We start from the raw sequence: 19,252 nt of genomic DNA, 5'->3' as shown, positions 1-19,252 counted from the left end.
ATTTTTATTAGAAGATGAATTTCTGATAAAGCCAATGCTAAATAATACCACCCCTTCCTTGAAAACACTGGAATCAGAGCTTTAGGGAAGCAATCGTATTAAAACACAAACAATAACAATGTAATATGTCACTAAATATAGCAGCAGCTCCGTTCTGGACTTTCCTTTCCCTCCTGTAATTCCACTGTCTCAGTCCAAGAGGGAGGATGACCCACAGTACATCTCACAAGACAACTTCTCCTCCTACAGACTCTATAGGGTAGAACAACAAAAAGCTGTAGTCTGACTTTTGTCTGCTTTGTTGGTTTATGTTTATTTTATGTAGATCCTGAATCACCTTCAGGGGAAGTTATTCCAGTCTCCTCAGAGTGGGACTCTGACACTACCTGAGTAAAAAGCTGTAACTGCTCAAAAGTTTGAAGATCAGTTGTGTTTTGACAAGTGGAAACAGTTTCTATAGAAAAATAAAATTAGGTTGATGGCAGTAAAGGTGACTTTGCCTAAGGTTCTTATTTATGTGAATATAGATGTTGGAGATTTTTACCAGAACTTTCACTTGAGGTAAGAAGTAAAAAGAATTCCGAAATCTGACGACTTGCTCTTTTTAAAAATGAACTCATGGGTGATCTTTTGTTCAGATATATTTACTCTAATTATATAATTGAGGTAGAGATAATTTGATGAAGTATGGTCAACATATAAACAGAGTACAGCAAATGGATTTCAGATCTCTGGCTGGATATTTTTTGATTACTTTAAAGATAACGGCTGTGCCTTTCTCCTTCATAAACTACCACATCTACATTCACTGGAAAGTACTAAACTTGGTGTTTAGAAGAGAAAAATATGCTGGCACTTGTGGTTTGAAACAGCAAATACAGAGCTGAATGTCACTACTGTTTCTCATTGGAAATAAACTGTTTTAGTATGTTGGTTTCATAACTTATGCTCTGTGAATTAATTCTGTCCTTTATTGTATAAGAAACGTTAAAAGTTCATAATAGGTCAAAAAATACAGGTTTATGAATATAATTGAAGACTGAGTGCAGTGGAAATATAATTAAATTTTAAAATAATTTACTTTCAAAATTTAGAAGTACAAAATATAATTGATATATTTCAATATAATTTCAATAAAATAAAAATCTTTGGTATGATATTCTTTCTAGAGATGTCCCATAAGACTTGGTCCAAATAAGAGGCTTAATAAGGTATCCAAGCACATGTCTAAATTTGAATATATGAAACATTTGTATAACTCTTGACAAGACTGATATTAATATAGCAAACCTCCCTTGTTCTCCACAGATAATTTGTCTCTCAAAGTATAAAAGGTAGATTTATACATAGGTTTTGAAGGTAAAAATGCCCACATGGCTGGAAGTACCCAGACCCTCAGAAGGGTTTTCTCTTGGCATAACAATCTATCTTGTGCTCCTGGTAGAAAAAAACCAGTATAATTTTCTTGTCCTTTTGTCTGAGCAATTTAGTGTGAGTGATGACTATCCATATTATTTGCAAAAGGTTGAAAAGCTTTTTTTTTTAGATTAACTCAGGAGGTTAATTTAAAAGCTTGAAAGTTATTGACATATATTCCACCAGAGAAGAAAACAAAGAGAACTCCATATTCTAAAAAAAACTACAAGCCACAAAACCCTGAATACATTAGTTTTTGCAAATTACTTGTTCAGCTCAGTCTGGAAATAGTCTTCAGTACCTTGTTCTGACTTCCTCAACCTCTGATTGCGTGGGTTGTTTAGGTTTGTTTTTTTTTTAATTTTGTGAAGTCTACTCAAATAATATTTTAATTAAATGTAATATTTTAATTTAATGTAATGTTTCAATATTCACATGTCAACTTCAAAAGTCCTTAATTCAAATAGTGCAATTTTTTTGTTTGGTAACATGTTTTATGTGAGTGGGATAAGAGTATATGACTGCAAACACTGAGTCACCCGTGTAGCAAAGGGCAAGCATTACTCATTCCTATGTGTTAGACCATCCAAGTTATTGAGTATTTTCCTGGGAATATTTTTGCAAAGAGGCTGTGTCAAGAGTCCTAATCCCTGACACAAGCTCGGAGAGACCAGTTCCCCTTCCCAAGTACACTGTACTCTCCCTTCCTAGAGCCTGACTTGTCTGTGTACTGCAGCAGATTTCATCCAAGTCCCACATGTTTTACATTAGATGAACATAAACTGGTCATACTGTATGAATAAAATGAACTCATTGATTTCTGGCATTGTGGGTTTTGTATTCGAGTTAAGTGTGTATAATAGTCTTTCTAATATTGTGACAATACCAAAAAAACTTGTGGAAAGAAAGGCTTGGCATGTCCTGGGTGATCTAGTCCAGTCCCTCCTGTCACAAGGTACTGTGTTCTGTGTCCTCATACGTAAATTTATTAAGTTTCATCTTAAATTCTTTTAGTTTTATTTGCCACCATGATTTCTTTAAAAGGGTGTTTTAGAACTTCATATTATGGCCAGTTTATACTCATCTATTCTCGTGCCAACATTGTTCTTCAGTTAAAACAGCTCTTCTCCCTCCCTGCTGTCCTCTTCTCTCCTGCTCCCTTTCCCACCCCCACCAGCAAATTCATAGAGAACAATCAGAGCTCTTCTCACTCATTTTTGAGCTGGCCAAACATACCAAGCTCTCTGTCTGCTTATGAAAGATCAGCAACCCCTTCTCCTGGTGCCTCTCACTGCCACTGCCCGCGTCTCTTCTCTCATGAATTTCCATCTAACAAGGTTGAACACCCATAGAGAGAATTACTTTTTATTAAATAAAATTAAATATTTTGGATTTGTTGCTCAGGCACTAGAACAGGCTACTCAGGGCAGTGGTTGAGTCATCATCCCTGCAGATGTTCAGAACGATGTGGCACTTGGGGACGTGGGTTAGGGGTGGTTTGGCAGAACTGGGGGAACTGTTGGACTTGATGATCTTAGAGGGTTTTTCCAACCTTAATAATTCTATGATTCTATATTTCAAGTCCTTCTCTAGCCATGCATTGGGTAGTAGTAGTTCTAATCTGGTTAATTCAGCTTCCAGTCTCAAAGTCACCAAGTTTTTGCCTGATATCCCAAATTCTTGTCACAGCTGATGGTGCTTCCCAGCCTTGAGTCACCATGTAATTTTTTGAATGCTTCTACACTTTCTGCTGAAGTCATTAGTGAAAACACAAAGACCAGTTCCAAGAATATTTCAGGACTTGCACTGGTAACTTCCCTTCACTACAGTAGTTTTCCTTTCAACAAAGCTCATTTTAATACCTTATTTAGTCACTTCACAGTTATTGTTTTAATTCTCTACATCTTCTCTAGTTTAACTAATCATTTCCTATTTGGCATCATATCAAATGCACGACTGAAATCCAGATAGATTTGACCTATTGCATTTTCCTTTTCTAAGAATACCCATTTATTTTATTAAAGAAAGATATCCGGTATGATCTTCCTTTATAAATCCAATATATACTTGGAAATACTGCTTTACATTTCTAAATATTTATGGTACAAATACCAATAAGAAAAGCTGTGTGGAGAGTGCCAGTTTTGTTTTACAATGTAAGTGTGTAGTGATATTTAACACACTATTCATTTATTTCCATTTACTATTATAGTGGGACAATTTTTAAAAAATTTTATATGCATAAGAGCGTAATGCAAAATATGAATTATACAGTCATTTTATTGAATCTTTACTGCTAATGCACACAAATTTCACAAAGTGTAATGACACTACTGAGCACTTAAGTTGTTAGGCTGTCATATTACAGAAAAATTATTTCTGCTATATAATCACTATTTTCTTTTTCCTATTGTTTGTTTCTGAGCTTGCTTCATAAACATCTGTAAATGCAGATATACTTGCTGTGACAAATATCTATTATTGGTGCATAAACCTGAATGACTTCAGGTCGTTTGGTGCCAAACCAAACAAAATCTTCTGAGAACCTCCTGGCTGGTGATAGCTGTTCTGTCACCTGTTGCTGCAGTTCTTGGGGCTGTGCTCTGCAGTTATAAAATCTGTAGTTTTGAAGCTTATCATAAGCATAACGATTATGGTTAATGTTTGATTCCTGCACTTTTTCCCATCAATAATTTTTGTAGTGTCTTTAAGAAGACCATGTGCCTTCCTCTCGTTCTACTCTTTTACAAAAAAAACCCAAAAAACAAAAACTTAAAAAATAGTAATTATTGTAACTCGGAGATCTGCCCAGGAATTTCACCAAGGGATAAAATAGGATAACTAGCACAAATCTTTAGCTCAATAAAGTAGATGAAGTGAATTCTTTATCCTTAGTGAGGAGGTTTTATCGACTCCATCTCAGAGCATCACAAAGAAAAGGAAGGAAGCAAGACTTGGTTTTGTCACTCTCAAAGCTTTAGTGCTGGTTGAAAACCTGCCCATTTTTACAGGCAATAATGCATGCTGCTCCTTCCTTAAAGGACTAACAGGAGTTTCACATCGGCTGCAGGCCAAAAAAACCTGAAGAAATGTTTAATTCAGAGATCCAATGGTATCCAATAAAACTTAAAGTCATGAGTCATTTAATATTCTTAAATTACAGTGTCTCCTGGAATGTAGGCATAGTCATACACCTCTGCACGTTAAGATATATTTCTTCAGAAAAATGAGATACTCAGTAATTAAGCATGCCTTTTACTTGAAATTAATGAATTAACTAATTAATTCCTTTCTATTAATATTTTCGCACATATGTGGTAACACTGCTGTTAGACTTTCATTCTCCAAAGGCACAGAGACCTAATCCTATCTCCTCTTTTACCATCCAAGCTTTGATTCAGTCCTGCAAGGTGTGCTGAGGACTCTGGATAGGACTCTAAAGCACTTTAGGAAATTATTAGTTTAAGGAGTCAGAGGTCACAGTTAAGCAAATGGATCTTTACATATGTGCTTTAAGAAATTTTGATCAGTATATTCTGCATTTTGAATGGTCAAATTTGTCACTTTTAATATTCTTTGGGAAATAATTATCAAATCTCAGTTTCTGGGTGTTATCGTTATACTTCAAGTCATCTCCATTTTTAAGGACTTCCCAAAATTGTGAAGTCCTTAAGAGTACTTAAAAAAAAAAAAATTGCGTGGTCCAAAATTGTGTGGTTTTTTTTCCTGGACATCAAGCTCAATAGAAGAGGAGGTACAAATGTAAAGTTATTTGAATCTCTTAATGCTTTAGCCGTTCCCACTGCTGCTCTTCATTCCCAGTACTGCCCTTTCCATCCAGATAAATTACATACAATAATTTTGGGTGTTATAATAAACAGATAGGCATCGTAATAATGTATTTCAGTTAGGAAGAGGTACTTGAAAGAAATTGGTTTTGCAATACACATGATGTGAGACAATCAATAGTGCTTTAGTCTGACAAGCACTGTCAATATCCATTGTCACAGTTCAGAAAGTCTTTAATGGATAGTTCTTCAAAAACCAATGCTTTCAACACATTGGAAGTGCTCAGATATACTGTACCTGGCAGGAATTAATCATAGGTAGACCCTTGGGATTATGTATAAATATTTTGTAAATTAAGAGTGAAATAAAAGTCATTAGAAGGAATGTGAGAACCTGTTATATGAGTTACAAAATCTTGCCAAATAAGTATGGAGCTATTTAGGATATATTAAAGCATTTTACTCTCTGAATCATTCAGGCTCTTCCCAGAACATCACACCCAGAAAAAATGGTCTGCTAGAAATATATTGTCTAGGTACACGAATAAATTCACAGAAAGTAATCTCATAAACATTTTGACCCTTGCCCTGAAGAGGTTCATGTCCTACCCAGTTCTTTTAGTTGTGGCCATGCCAAAACTCTGGAGAAAAACTGCTGTAACTTAACCTTGCAAACATGTCAGCCACTGCTTAATCCTGATTGAACTAAAGTATGTTTAATCTCATTGTATCATATATAAAATTAAGAGCATTGAATGTTGACAAATAATTCTTTGTCTGTGCACCTCAAAACTTTCATTGACTCTGATGGTACCATTTCTGTAGAACTGTGTCATTTGGAGGTATTGCATTAATTCTTGCCTTCCACTTCTTTTCTTGGGTAGAAACTCTTTTACATACTTCATTTTGTTCTTCTATGTGATACTTCTGTTATTTATATGTTATCAAGAATACTAAGGCTCTATTTCAGTAAGTGTTCAGAAGATTTATATAGGCCAGAAAAAAGACAGTCCAGCTATTTCTTGGCACAATTTTTTTTCAGAGAATTTAACTCATAGTTATCTCCACCAATTCAGTGAATGTTATTACATTGCTATCTAATACTAAGGGCCAAAGACGTGTCCTTTCTTTTAGTCCTAAAAACATGTTTATACTATTTTCTTTTTGTACCCAATTTGAATTCCCTAATGTGATAAGCTGTTTTGCTTTGGTGTATCTAGAGAACTGAGGAAAAGATCTTGCCACTTTTTCATTTGTGCTTTCATGCTTTTCCCACTCGTGGAATAAATAGAGACCTAAGAAAGTGCCAAAAGTCATCAGAAATGCTTTTCTAAATCTAAGGGTTCAAATTATTACCAACCAAACATGAAAGTCAGAAAATATTCAGGTTGCATTTTTGCTGCTGGATAGAACTGTCCTTGATGCACTCGCACTGGCAGGAGAAGTTTATGATTATTTTATACTTAGGTCCTTAAGAGTCTTATTTTTACTTCTATGTGGAACTACCTTCCACTTTTTTATGTTGTTTGACATTTACCAGCTCTTCTTCATGAAAGATACTCCTGGCCTAATCCAGAACCTGAAATTTAAAAGGGGAGGTATTAAAAGAAATATTTATTGTAATTTTTGAGGGATTTTTTATTTTATTTTATTTTTTTCTCATGGAAGTAACGGTTGGTGTTTTTTGTATTTCCAAATGTAATAGCAAAGTCATTTTAATGTGGGGGTATCGCGAGAAGAATGGTTTGGCAAGTGAAGGAATATTTCTAAGTGAGATCCCAACAAGAATATTTCTGGCTAAGCTTGGTTTTGGAACATGCTATCTGAACCTTTGAATTTCTGGGAGTCTTGGAGTTTTTCTCTCGTGACTCACACGTATTTAATAGAATAAAATGAGAAATTCATCAACTTTAGCTTTGCTGTTGTTTTGAACTATGTGCTGTATAGCTTAACATAGTACAAACAAAGTTATCCATGACAATAATTATTCCTGCCTCTAGATGTAGTTTTAACACCATAATTGCTGTTTCAGGTATAAAACTTCCTGCTAGGTTAATGTGTCTTTCTAAAGAGAGGGATCTTCCCCTGCTGTCCTACCCTTCGCATTACGACAGCGTGCACTTCAGTTGGAACATCTTAACTAACCTGGTTTAGACACAGAGTTAAATATGAAGTTCAAGTGGGCATAAAATGCTTCAGAGTTCCACAGAATGGGAAAAGTGACAGGCGTCTGAAGTGCTATTTTCACTCCTGCATCATTTGCATCATTTGAGGAAGCACCACTATAATTCAGGAAAAAGCCAACCTAGGTATGAATCGCTACAGACAGAATGACCCTGAGCAGCAAAAGAGACCCCAAACTAAATACAATTCACTGTTTCAAAGTACTATTAAGATGCAGAATTAGAAACATCCATTTGTTGTTCTTTTTATAGCACAGCCAAGTGACTTGGAATTTTAGCTTGTCCCTGCCAAGGGTTGCTCAATTTTGAACAAAAAGTCCTCCACTATAATGTTAAAAAAGCACCAACCATCAATTGAATGCTAATCTTTATATTCTATGATACATCACTCCAAGAATGCTACCATTAAAAAATGTGAATTCTAGTTTTCATAAGTGATGGATTATTGTACCAAGCCATGTATTTTCCAGTAAAGTGTCCTTTTATTTGTCCTGTGTGATTACTAGTTTGTGGAAGTATGTGTGGGGTCATTTTAGTGCTGTGGGAAAATGGAGCACTCTTCTGTTAAAATCAGTAGTGAAATCAGAAGCAAACTATGCTCTGATCATCATAGGCATGTGTTTAAATATTGCTTTCCTTAATTGGCTATGTTCTATTTACTTAAAATGAACAATTTGGCAAGTTTTTCTCCCTTGACAACAGCAAAGCATAAACCATTTTATAAGTTTGGCTGTTAAAATCAGATTTGTAATGTAAACCACAATATTCCAGGGTTGTTGCTATTGCTTAACCAGTTATTTTAGCTTGCCATTGTTTTATAATTGTGCACCTTTAAAAGTTCTGGTTTTATTTATAACTAATGAAAAACGCCTTGTTAAAAACATAGAATGATAATGAACATACTTTTAATTTTGTTCTCTCTCTTTGCTTGGATCCTCTATATGGATATCAATGTATTATAAAGGAGATTCATTCTGGGTGGTGAGATCAGGGAGCATCTCTGTAACTGCAGCTAAATTATTCAGGGTACTATTTTGATGTTCTGTCAAAGCAACAATGGACCACCTCATGCGAACTCACCTTGTGGAGAGTGTATTTTGGTGGATTAATTGATTGATTGATAGATCTGTTAATTGATTTACAAGAGAAGATGGAAAGCTGTTCTTCCCACAGAAATCAGAAGCCACCCCCCTCTCAGATGAAGGCTCTTACCAGGGGAGGCTGTAGATTTCTGCATTAGCCTGCTCAGCATTTGGGGGAAAGTGCAGGGTGAGAGAGCTCAGGACACTGAGCAAGAGTTATTCGGGGTGGTGAGTCTCAGGTGATTTGTAAGAAATCTTTAAAAACCTGCTTGTTCAGAGAAAACTTTGGAAAAGGTCTTTTCATGGCATCACTGCAGCTTCTGGAGCATGCCAAACGTCTCCTCCCCACTAATACGGCCTATTTTGATATCTATCATGGTGCCCTGTAAGCACCTCAGCAGAGAAGAAGTTAAATTTATGCCTTTCAAACTTACTCCAGGGGATTTTCTGCAACTGGATTCTATGTCTTTTTGACACAGAGCAGGAATAAATTGAGCTCAAAATGTTTCTCAGCTTGGTAAATGCTTAAATATAATAAAATATAATCATTAGGATGGGAATACTTTTCTTTCCATAAATTAATGCATCTTGCACACATTTCATGGCACATAGCCATGTTTTCTGTAACTGCATTAAATATATATATAACTCTTAATCCATCTTGGCAAGAAAATTCAGTCCTTCACTAGTGGTCTAACCATCCATCCTTTCTCATAACAAGTAGTACACAGCTAATAGTGCGTAGCACACTTGGAGTCCAGAGTTTTAGCAGAGAAGTCATCCATGTGAAACTTGTGGGATTCGTGAACGTTTCATGAGTAAACTGGTCTCCATCCAAATACTTATGGGCAATAAATAACAGGGCTCCGTGCAGAACCAGCAGAGTGAACTCATCATGTTTATTCACAAAAGTATTAATCAGATGGGTTGCAGTGTCCAACCAGCTCCACTGCTGACCTACCGCATGATTTTGATTTTACTGGGATACTTATGGCCACTGTTTCCTAAGGATACTTGAGCAAACTACTATTAGTTCAGAAATATTGTTTCACTCAAGCGTTTTCTTCTGATTTCTTTCAGTTTTCAGGCTGAACTACAGTGCCTCTGACACAAATGACAGAAACCGAGTTAAAAGTAGATTAAAGAAGTTCATCTCCCGAAGACCCTCCTTGAAAACATTGCAAGAAAAGGGACTTATTAAAGGTGTGTTTGGTCTTACGTACTTTTTTGGGGCATAAAAATTAAAAATTCACAAGTGGTCATTTGACTCTCAGATAAGCAAGTGCATTGGACAAACACTTCTTAGATATGGGTTTGTTGCTGTATCTCATAAAACTTACACTTCTGAACTATATAGATAAAAAATCAATGTATGGTTACATCCATCTCTGTGATACCTGACTGCTGCTTCAATTTTTCTGCTTTGATGTGCAAACGGCAGAAGCCTCTCCATTTAACACCATGCACAATGCAAGTCAACATGTTGCACAACTCCATTTCTTTTTAAGAAAAAATACTGAGATAGTTTATATTTTAGAACCTAAAATAGGAACTTCAGATGCTGTGCTGACTAATTTGTTGAAATACTTTCTGCTGTCTTCTCTCATTATTTTTCTAACTCACCAACAAGATCCATTTTTAACAATTTAAAATACATGTCAGCAAATAAGAAGTGCTTTGAATATGTGGGGTTTTTTCCTATTCCAATTTCTTGCTAAGTTGGTCAGCCATCACTTACACATATCCTTAAAAAATTGTTTCTCTGATAAAACGTGTTTGTTAGCCTATCCAAGAAGTGTTTTGCTAAGAAGCTGCTAGTTGAAGGCAGTAGCATTCTGACCACTAATATTCCAGTAAAGTCATGTTTTCAAATATTGTCTGGAGCAATGCTTGAAAAATTTATGCACTCCCAAATTATTATGTGTGAAACCCACAACTGCACATGCAAATTGACTAGAAAGAGGCATTTTGCCAGCAACCCCTGTCAATCTCCAGGGTGAGTTTTCCAGTGGTGTGTCAAAAATGGCAAGGGGTGTTACTAGTGTGTATTAAACTTGCCTGTCCTGAGCCAAGAGATTGACCCTAGCCAGCATAAGCTAAAGCAGCCACAAGAGTTAAACACCAGCTGGGCCCACGTCTGAAGAGAAGAAGATTTGATGAATTAAGTTCTTATGTTTTAGATACATGTAGAGATGCTCAGTGCAGTGTTGTTTACTCTAAGGAAATCTTCATTAAATGGAACCGTGATGTGCCTTAATGATGGAGTTCTGCTTCTAACTGCCACAGAAACCTTGAAAAAAATGTCATTTATGCACCAATATGAGTGTGTGAGGTGTGCAAACACCCCCCCCCCCAAACTTTCAGGATCTGTGCTTACACCTTCATAGTATCTGATTTCAACACATCAGAGTTTTGCCTCCTTGAAGTACTTTGTGAGTTGAGGGTGGGATTTGAATGTATCATGTTAGTTTGTTTCAGTTATTACAGTAATAGAGGAGTAATTCATAGTCTTTTAATTTCTGGATTTAAGGGCTGGGAGTTTTTTAGTTTAATAAAGTGTGGCTGATGAATCTCCTGTGGTGTTACACAGGGATCAGATGTGATCCCTGCTAACAAATCCAGATTCATTAGCATAACTCAAATCCACCCTCTAATACATTTCTCTAGGAAAGCCAGATGAATTTGATTTTGGCTACAGTTGCACTAAGCTCTTGATTCATAAACATAGCTTCGTTCTACCTGGGATACTCTTCCAGGGATAACATAGATGTGTGATTTGTGACACAGTAATTCAGTACCCCGCACAGTTCTATGACCAAACTAATGTTGCCATGAAGAAAACATGTTAGTTATCTACCATGAAGTTTCATTAGGATTAGGTTTTGGCCATGCAAATGAGGCAGGATTCGTTAGCACGGCTTAATTCCAATCTATGGTAAGTCCATGTGAAATGCTCATTTGATAAGGTTCCTTCATTGTCTTCACCAGAGTTTATCCCTTAATCTGTTAAAATGTTATGAAAATGCAGTTGCAGTGCTTATGCAGAGACCACTTTTAAGTGTTAATTTTTAGGCTCACATTAGAATATTTTTTAAATTGCAAAATGCAACCGCCCAGATTACTAAATGAAAAGCTTGCTGAATTTTGTATTATAAGATGCATCTATTTATTTTTCTAAAGGTGACTTAAGTGGTTGCAGAAACCTCTCAGAACTATTTATTTGCTCTTTTCTTAAGGGAAAAAAAATGTTAACCAATTTTTACAGGAAAAAAATTCCTCCAGCTCTGAGAACATGCCTACGAACTTTTATCCCACAGGGAAATACTTCTGTCAGAATTGTAAATCCCTTAAAATAGGGGCTCGTAATAAAAGTGTGTATAAAGCCTTGCAGGACATCTTAGTACCAAATTCCTGACAAAGAGCTGTTCTATGTGCTGGTGAAGAATTGATATAAATATCTGTGAAGTGTGTGGTGTTAATTACTCCAATGCAGTGGCACTGTAGGTGCCGTGAGAACCTTCACTTTTCATCAAGTGCTATTCATATTTGCCAGGGGCACTATAAAGCTCTCAAATCTATATTGATTTTTTACATTGTATGTCACATTGGAACCAAAACTCCAATAAATTTAACACGTAAATTATAGTCATGAGTAAATACATTTTAAGGTGGTAAGTTCACTTAGACACAGTTCTGTGCTCTGTTAGTCGCTGATGCGTGCACACTTGGCCAGGAGACTCGACACATTTCTCAACATTAACCAAATTTGGGAATACAGGCTTCAAAATTAAATAGCAGTTTGATCTCCTGGGGTATTTTGTTCTGCCAACAGTGTTATCAGGAAATCTAGAAATTACGTGATTGTCATTTAACTCTTAACCAAACTTTGCTGATGTAAAGCGTAGCAAACGTCCATGTAGAGAGTAAAGTAGGGAGTTAACAAATGAGGCTAATAACGAGGATAGCAATCAGACAAGGGAGTGTAGCAGACCAATGGGTAAATGATAGTTACATGTTGGTCTGAAAATGAAGATGTGCCGACACGTTACATGACAAAAAGTTATTTTTGTCATTGTTGTCCCATTTGCTTTCTACTTCTATGAGTAAAGGAAGCTGGAAACAGCACGTTGGCTCCATTCATTGCGATGGGCTGGTGACTGGAGCTTTTCATGCTCCAGCAAGAGCTCTAATGAATATCATCAGTCCTCATTCCACCTCACTCATGCTTACACAAAATATCTTTGGTCTAGAAACATTTTGAATAATTTTTGAGATGATATGTAATGCAGGATCTTTGTGTAATGTTTTTGTGTCTCTGTGCACACTTATGTTCAGATATATATACACGTGCACACAACCTAGAAATAGTAAATAAGAGACATGTTCCCTTTCTGCCATTTTAACAGTGTTATTTTGAGAATAACTGTTCAAATTTATACTCTAGGGCAGAGGTCCTTGGTTCCTCGGGATTGAAATATTCTCAGAATTTACAGAATCTGCACTAATATGCTAGAAAAATAATATATAAATCTTCTCTTTTAAAGCGGCTTTATAGTCTATAATTGAACTTTGATCTTTATGTTTGAGCTTTGTCATGATTTAATATTACCCAAAATGAATTGCCAACCTTCAACTCGATATTGGCCTGCTAACTTCCTGATTTCTGAGGCTTTCTAGTCCAACAAAGGAAAAAGTCTTCTGTGGAACTGTGATTTTAAAGCTATGGTGGTTGTGTTGGTAAAAGACTATCAGAAAATACATTCTCAGTAAACAGTAAAAAAAGGATGAGTAACAACTTAACATAAATGACACTGTGGGAAATGAGGAAAATGAAGCTATGCAGCTGGCAAGAAATTTATTTGTTTTTTATTTTTTTAGGGTGGATCTTTTTTTCCCAAATGCTAGACACTGAAGGAACCTCACTGAATTTATTTCATAAGCTAAGCGAAGGCAAAAACCAAAACAGCATAAGAATTGGAATGGTTACAACTGTTTCAAGATGAAAATAAAAGCCACTCAATTGCTAGTGAAAGGAACTAGCTGTGATTTGGCTTGATAGCCTATAGAACAGGGCTCAGCATATGTTGGTGGTTGTGCAGATCGCAGCACAGAGATCACCAACCATTTCATTTCCAGGCAAGGGAAAATGTCTTCATTGCATCATATGTTTCAATGGACCTTGGAGTGGTTCAACTTAATGAGTGAAACGCTCATGAGAAGTCCAAGAGCAGATTAAGACCTACCTTTGGTGTGTTCTGTAATTCTTGTGGGTTGTGAAGGAATTTTGCAAGAGATCTGGTGCCCATCATAACTCAGGGAAAGTTAGGAAATGTTTCCTTTGACGTGCAGGGACAATGGGTCACAAGGGTATTTCTTTCTTTGACAGGGACATTTGGAAATACTTTACACAAACCCTGTGGACAAAGTGATTTGTTCCTTTGACATGATGCTGAGAAATCACAAAATCACAGAAACATAGAATACGCTGAGCTGGAAGGGACCCACAAGGACCATTGAGTCCAACCCTTAGCCCTGCACAGGACCATCCCCAAGAGTCACATCATGTGTCTGAGAGTAAATATCTCATTTTTGGAGACCTGTTTTGAGGACTACAGCAGGCGCACTCTCTTTGAATTCAAATGAGCTCTTATCCCAAGTAAAACACTAGAATTTCTTAAGAGAGACCTGTGTCTATAGCACTATTTTCCCTTTTTCTGAGAATGTGAAACAAATCTGGCAGCTCATATGCCACTTAATAGTAACTGTTCACAAATATAACTTTTTTTAAATTGATGACCACCACAGATCAGCGATATATAATAAATCTCCAAGTTAAAAGGACTGGCAAGATTCCCAGTATGCATAAATCAGGGGAGCTCCATTGACAACCTCACCGACTTCAGTCAGCTGAGGACTTACCCCACTTATTGTAAAAGTGTCATGGCATTATTTGGAGCCCCAGTCTGGGATCAGTGTCACTTTAATGTCTGACTTAATGTGTCTGACTCTAGAGATCGAGCAGCTAGAAGTCACCTTTCAGAATATGGCCCCAAATGCATCACTTCCCCATCCAAAAATTCTCTGTTGTGCTTCCTACTGTCCCATTCCTCTCTCTGAACATTCCTCTATTATTTTGTCTTTTCGTTCTCCTTCCGTCTTTTCCCTCCCAACATTCAAAGAGATACAAATAAAACAAACAACTTGGATGTTGTTACAGAGCTCTGGTAGTCCAGCAGCTCAAATCCAGATGTAACAGAGTTAATTCAGTTCCTGAAAGACACAGGATTACATAGATATAATTCATGTTTCTAAAAACTTGGGCATTGTACCATTACATTGCCTCCTCTCATATCAGAATTTAAGCTTCTCTCTGAGAAATGGGAGTATTAGCCATGCCCTTCCCTGTTTTTTTTTTAATAAAAAACACTGAAGTATGAGTTCCTTCCAAGTGGGGCCACATCTCATCCATGTACATCCAAAACAGTTAAACAATGACATTCTCAGTGAGGATGTGGCTTTAGTGATTTTGTTTTAATTGTTTCTCTTCCAGAAGTATTGTCTCCCATAGTCGAGATTTCTGCAGCTCAGGATTAGTGGCTTTGCTGCAGCCTGCAAGAGCTACTCAAAAAAAAAAAAAAAAAAGAGAAGTAGCTCTGTCAGGCTCAGGGAAAACTTGAAGCTCCCCAGAACGGCCAATTCATTGCAGCTGTAATCATCATTTTATATTATACAACTTGTGAATGTCCATTCCCTACTCTTCTGGTGTCTGGTTTTATATCCATGTGCAAAGCTGTCACACACCCCACCATCTTCTACCAGATTTTTAATGTGCAGATAGGAGGGATGTGTAATGTAAACCATACCACCAAACATATTATGAATATATTGCTCTTCTTAAAAATGCTTGTTGGTTTTTCATACAACAGTATTGACTAACTGTCGGTGTTTGATGTATGGTTTACCAGCCTGATGTAGACTTATGGTTAGAGCTTAACTTGTTAGTTCTGCTTTTGCAGCCAATTCAGAATAACTACAGATGCCCCAAGATATTAAAATTGACTGCTCAAATGGACTCAGTGTGGGAGTTTCATTGGTTTTAAATTGATAACAGCTGAAAGAGTGAATGATTAAAGCTGTATATGGGCATAGTATGCAGCTCCTTTGTACGAGCTCTTGTGAACAGAATCCACTGCATGGGAATTGCCTTTGTTCTAATAAAAGATATTTCTGAACAATTGTTAGTTTAAATTTTTAAATGATGAAACAAGAGCATTTCAGGAGCCTATAGAGGAAATAATTCCTGAGAAACTGGAATAACTCTGAGAAGATAAAGTGGATTTCTATTCAGAGGGGAGCATTTAAAGTTAAGTAGCATTCCATAAGGTGGTAATTGTGTCTATTTCCCAGGCATTTGAGTTAAATAAGCTGGATAGGAAACATAAACTGTCATAACAAGAGGTTAGGAGTGTTGGGTACATCTCTTTTTTTTTCAAGTCATAAAAAATGAAGTTTTGGAGGGCCTTATCTCAAATAAATCAAACAAAGGTTTTTTTGCTTTCCTTATCCCCTTGGGAGCTTTTCCTATTTTTTTTTTTTAAATGTCCTGGATAGTTTTTCTTTAAACTAGTTTTAAAATATATGTATATACACACCTATAAAAGAATAAGAAAATAATATTTCAATCTTAGTTACTCATAAATCTAGCTTACAAAAGTTAGCAATTTGCCATTCCTATAATTCCTTGTTTCTGAAATACCACACAAAGACTTAGCTGAGTTTTCCTCAACTATCCCTGTGACCTCTGCAACTGTAAATATGGTAGTGTAACTACTGCCATTCCCATGTTTATGTGCAGAAACAGATCCAGCAAAAAATCAATCGATTAGAGAGAGTCAGAGAATTTGGTGTTCGGGACTACCCAGAATTGAGAGTATTTGGATGACTTATGGGATCATGTACTTACAAATGGCCATGAATTTCTAGAAGGGTGGAAAAGCCCTCCAAAGCAGTTGTGTGCTATTGTTTTACCATAGTCTATTTTGATGCCCAGGAACAATTAATGCTGTTTTGCTGCCCTTTCATCTGAGACAAAAACCCTGAGTGCCTGTTTTCTAAAGAAGAGGAGATTTAAAGCTTAACTGCAGAGTACAGGATGATATACATACGGTGAAAGGTATATAAAATGAGGTGAAATATTTTGCTCAATATATAGAGTCTGCATCAAGAAATGAAGTAATGGGCTAGGTGAGAATTGCCAAACTGTTTTCAGCCTTTTCAAAATTTTCTCGCAGAAATACCAAATATTCTGTATGCATATAGGGTATTGAAAGAGTAACTGTGAAATAATCCTAGAAGTTGGTTATAAAGTGGTTATAACACAGAAGAGAAGCTGCTGAACAGCCATGCATTAATTTTGTTTCAGTTCTTCATATGTTGCCATCTAAACACAGTGCAGCTCTTTGCCTGTTTTGCTTCTGAAATTGTTTACAAGTGTCTTTGTCCACCAAATAAGATACATTTTTTTACTTCTTTTTAACATAATTTACATTGGAGACCATTCCATATTATGCAAAGAATTTGACAGGTCTTTGCTAAAATTTTGAAAAACAATTAAGATGTCAAAAGAGGAAGTGCTAGTACATTTTAATCATAAATCTCTGTAAGTATAATTACCACTGAAGGCAGCTATAAATGTTTTATGAAGAAAATGTAACCAGACTGTGCTTTGTCAGAAACATAACCCCAAAACATGTAACAGACTGTTCGCTAATGCTTAACGCCACACATGCACACAACCTTCCTCGGTGCAGTTCTGTGAACCCAGTCCTCTATCCCTTCTGCAGCCCAAACTCCGACTAACTTAAATTCAGGCTTTGGTGTACTCTCTCAGAATGCAGATCACACGCACTGGGAGGTGTTGGAATAAACTTCCCTGATGCATCTCGAGAAGTCCAAACCATCCCCTGCGCCCCACCTTGTTTCTGTCGTCGTGTTCCCTGCTCTGAGGTATTAGGAAAGAAAAAGCAACTGAGTTGCTCTTGAAATCTAAACTGAGTGTGAAATAGTAGGGATTAATTATAGGGAAGTGAAGCTCCTTGCAAAGCAGGAAATAAAAAAATGGGAGTTTTGCTCAGTTTTTCCCCACTAACATAGTGAGGAAAAGTTGTACCGCTGGGAGGAAGAATCACTCCAACTGGTTATGGTGGAAGGTGGTGGGACTGAGTATAGAGGAAACACCCAGTGCCATGGGAGCTGTAAAGGAGAGCAAGAGCCGCTGCTGGGTTTGCTGTGCAGAGCCCAGACTTGTGCTGTCACCCTCCAGCTATCTGTACAATAATTTTCAGAGCCTCTACACCAATTTACAAACTGTAGTACTCTGTTGAAATGCTATATGGAGACTGTCTCTCTGGATAAATGATGACAGTACGCTCCTATTGTTTCAACATTTAACTGCCTCCTATTGAGTAGTTCCTCTCATCTGTTTGATTCATTCTGATTCTAGCTGACATCGTCCCCGTTACTGATTGCTCTTTTCATAATTTCTCAAACATATAGAGTGGAAATGAGGTGGAGGGAGCTAATTAGTAATCTGAAGAGTTCAACCTGCTCATACAGATATGTTTCAAGATCAACATACAAAGTTCAGCAAAACTTTGAAATCATAAACCTAAAAGGTAGCATTGTCTGTTTAAATGCTTATTCATGAAGGAAGTAACACTAATTGAGAGTTAGACTTGGTGTAAGATGCAGTCCTCATCCAAAGTTATCTAGTATCTTCTATTTTTTAAGCAGGTAAATTGATCACTTAAAAAAAAAAAAAGCTTTTGTAAAGATGAGATTAAATGGTACTAAGCCCTGACGAAGCAATGTAATGAAGCCTTTTCACTTCTATGGTACTTCATGCAAAAGTGGAACTTCCAAATGTGTGGAAGAGACAGGCCACCCAACAAGATGAGTTTCTAGGTTGGACCAGTAGTTGATATCATGTAGGATTTTACAATCAACAAGTGAGGGATTTGTGGCTCTAGAAAGGCCTTCATTTTTTTATGGCAAGTCCAAACATATGGCCACGTGTTTTATGGCAGGTCCAGAGATCTCCAAGCCCTTGAAAGGTCAAGGTCATGGTGTAAGTAGAAATTAAAACTCAAATCCAGAGGGAAGTATCCAAGCACTGTGAGCAGCAGATGTTGAGGGATTTGGTTCTGTGGCAGAAGCTAATGACCACCAGGATTCAAAAAGGATTTTCTTCCAACTTTGCCTGTCTATCTTCGATATCTGAGTTTTAAATTAATAGGCAAGCTGAGAAGAGACAAAAATCCCACTACTAATAATATCTCTTAATGTATTTTCCTCTTGTTTTCCAAATCTAGATCAAATTTTTGGTTCCCATTTGCACTTGGTCTGTGAGAACGAGAAATCTACAGTCCCTCAGTTTGTAAGACTGTGCATAAAAGCTGTTGAAAAAAGAGGTGCGTACCTTGTTATTTAATACTTTTTTTTTTTTTTCTGATAGTAATCAAAACTTTTACCTCATAACTCTGCTCAGATTTCCAGGGCAGGAAGACAGTTCAATTCGTAATATAGTTATGAACTGAAATATATCACATTTTGTATCTTCATTTTCTTTATACGATAAGACACTAATAGGACCCATTGATGCTGATTATTCCTTATATTTTGTTTGACATGTTGTTGGTTTAGTCTTTCTCTGGATAAGTAAATGCTAAATGTCGATAAAATGTCAGTAACTTTCATTCTGAAGTCTCTGGTGAGTGTAACACCA

The 19,252-nt window shown here is 36.6% G+C and overlaps 1 protein-coding gene across 1 annotated transcript in view; it reads left to right on the top strand.

Annotated features, from left to right (window-relative positions):
- ARHGAP15 (Rho GTPase activating protein 15) overlaps window positions 1-19,252 on the top strand; it is a 330,910-nt gene that overhangs the window by 182,177 nt on the left and 129,481 nt on the right. Inside the window, exons 9-10 of the mRNA XM_027656307.1 lie at window positions 9,550-9,672; window positions 18,840-18,938. Of these exons, the coding sequence (XP_027512108.1) occupies window positions 9,550-9,672; window positions 18,840-18,938 (222 nt within the window). The remainder of the gene's footprint in view (window positions 1-9,549; window positions 9,673-18,839; window positions 18,939-19,252) is intronic.

The sequence above is a fragment of the Corapipo altera genome, unplaced genomic scaffold (genome assembly GCF_003945725.1).
Source record: "Corapipo altera isolate COAL_440 unplaced genomic scaffold, ASM394572v1 68, whole genome shotgun sequence".
Classification (NCBI taxonomy): domain Eukaryota; kingdom Metazoa; phylum Chordata; class Aves; order Passeriformes; family Pipridae; genus Corapipo; species Corapipo altera.
This window is presented reverse-complemented; position numbering and strand designations above follow the sequence as displayed.